At 56.5% G+C, this 2,040-nt stretch overlaps 1 protein-coding gene across 1 annotated transcript in view; it reads left to right on the forward strand.

The window, feature by feature from the left end:
• LOC120037339 (pollen-specific leucine-rich repeat extensin-like protein 4) overlaps positions 1-1,994 on the forward strand; it is a gene marked incomplete at both ends in the record, with an annotated part of 43,712 nt that extends 41,718 nt beyond the window's left edge. The window contains one exon of the mRNA XM_038983492.1: positions 1,650-1,994. Coding sequence (XP_038839420.1) covers positions 1,650-1,994 — 345 coding nt within the window. The remainder of the gene's footprint in view (positions 1-1,649) is intronic.
• Positions 1,995-2,040: the final 46 nt, after the last annotated feature.

The following is a 2,040-nucleotide window of genomic DNA, read 5'->3' on the forward strand; positions in this document are numbered from 1 at the left end:
AGGGAATAGGGTACCAGGGCCCATAGGGAATAGGGTACCAGGGCCCATAGGGAATAGGGTACCAGGGTCCATAGGGAATAGGGTACCAGGGCCCATAGGGAATATGGTACCAGGGCCCATAGGGAATAGGGTACCAGAGCCCATAGGGAATAGGGTACCAGGGCCCATAGGGAATAGGGTACCAGGGACCATAGGGAATAGGGTACCAGAGCCCATAGGGAATAGGGTACCAGGGCCCATAGGGAATAGGGTACCAGGGCCCATAGGGAATAGGGTACCAGGGCCCATAGGGAATATGGTGCCAGGGCCCATAGGGGATAGGGTGCCAGGGCCCATAGGGAATAGGGTACCAGGGTTCATAGGGAATAGGGTACCAGGGTCCATAGGGGATAGGGTACCAGGGTTCATAGGGAATAGGGTACCAGGGCCCATAGGGAATAGAGTACCAGGGCCCATAGGGAATAGGGTACCAGGGCCCATAGGGAATAGGGTACCAGGGCCCATAGGGAATAGGGTACCAGGGTTCATAGGGAATAGGGTACCAGGGCCCATAGGGGATAGGGTACCAGGGTTCATAGGGAATAGGGTACCAGGGCCCATAGGGAATAGGGTACCAGGGTTCATAGGGAATAGGGTACCAGGGTCCATAGGGGATAGGGTACCAGGGTTCATAGGGAATAGGGTACCAGGGCCCATAGGGAATAGAGTACCAGGGCCCATAGGGAATAGGGTACCAGGGTTCATAGGGAATAGGGTACCAGGGACCATAGGGAATAGGGTACCAGGGCCCATAGGGAATAGGGTACCAGGGCCCATAGGGAATAGGGTACCAGGGCCCATATGGAATAGGGTACCAGGGACCATAGGGAATATGGTGCCAGGGCCCATAGGGAATAGGGTGCCAGGGCCCATAGGGAATAGGGTACCAGGGGCCCATAGGGAATATGGTGCCAGGGCCCATAGGGGATAGGGTGCCAGGGCCCATAGGGGATAGGGTGCCATGGCCCATAGGGAATATGGTGCCAGGGCCCATAGGGAATATGGTGCCAGGGCCCATAGGGAATAGGATTCCAGGGCCCATAGGGAATAGGGTACCAGGGTCCATAGGGAATAGGGTACCAGGGCCCATATGGAATAGGGTACCAGGGTCCATAGGGAATAGGGTACCAGGGCCCATAGGGAATAGGGTACCAGGGTCCATAGGGAATAGGGTACCAGGGTCCATAGGGAATAGGGTACCAGGGTCCATAGGGAATAGGGTACCAGGGTCCATAGGGAATAGGGTACCAGGGCCCATAAGGAATAGGGTACCAGGGTCCATAGGGAATAGGGTACCAGGGTCCATAGGGAATAGGGTACCAGGGTCCATAGGGAATAGGGTACCAGGGCCCATAGGGAATAGGGTACCAGGGCCCATAGGGAATAGGGTACCAGGGCCCATAGGGAATAGGGTACCAGGGTCCATAGGGAATAGGGTACCAGGGCCCATAGGGAATAGGGTACCATGTTATTGTCTCTCATGAAGGATGGGAGAATTGGAGGTATAAACCATTGATCTGTTCAGTGTTTTAATTTCCTATAGAGAAACTCTCATCTAAATACATTATGCAGACAGTCCCCTTACCACAGCCCCAGTTCCCTTACCACAGCCCCAGTTCCCTTACCACAGCCCCAGTTCCCTCACCACAGCCCCAGTCCCCTCACCACAGCCCCAGTTCCCTTACCACAGCCCCAGTTCCCTCACCACAGCCCCAGTTCCCTCACCACAGCCCCAGTTCCCTTACCACAGCCCCAGTTCCCTCACCACAGCCCCAGTTCCCTCACCACAGCCCCAGTTCCCTTACCACAGCCCCAGTTCCCTCACCACAGCCCCAGTCCCCTTACCACAGCCCCAGTTCCCTTACCACAGCCCCAGTTCCCTCACCACAGCCCCAGTTCCCTCACCACAGCCCCAGTCCCCTCACCACAGCCCCAGTTCCCTTACCACAGCCCCAGTTCCCTTACCCTCAACAACGTTCCAACCACAGCCCCAGTTCCCTC

The sequence above is a fragment of the Salvelinus namaycush genome, unplaced genomic scaffold (genome assembly GCF_016432855.1).
Source record: "Salvelinus namaycush isolate Seneca unplaced genomic scaffold, SaNama_1.0 Scaffold1705, whole genome shotgun sequence".
In the NCBI taxonomy this organism is placed as follows: Eukaryota; Metazoa; Chordata; class Actinopteri; order Salmoniformes; family Salmonidae; genus Salvelinus; species Salvelinus namaycush.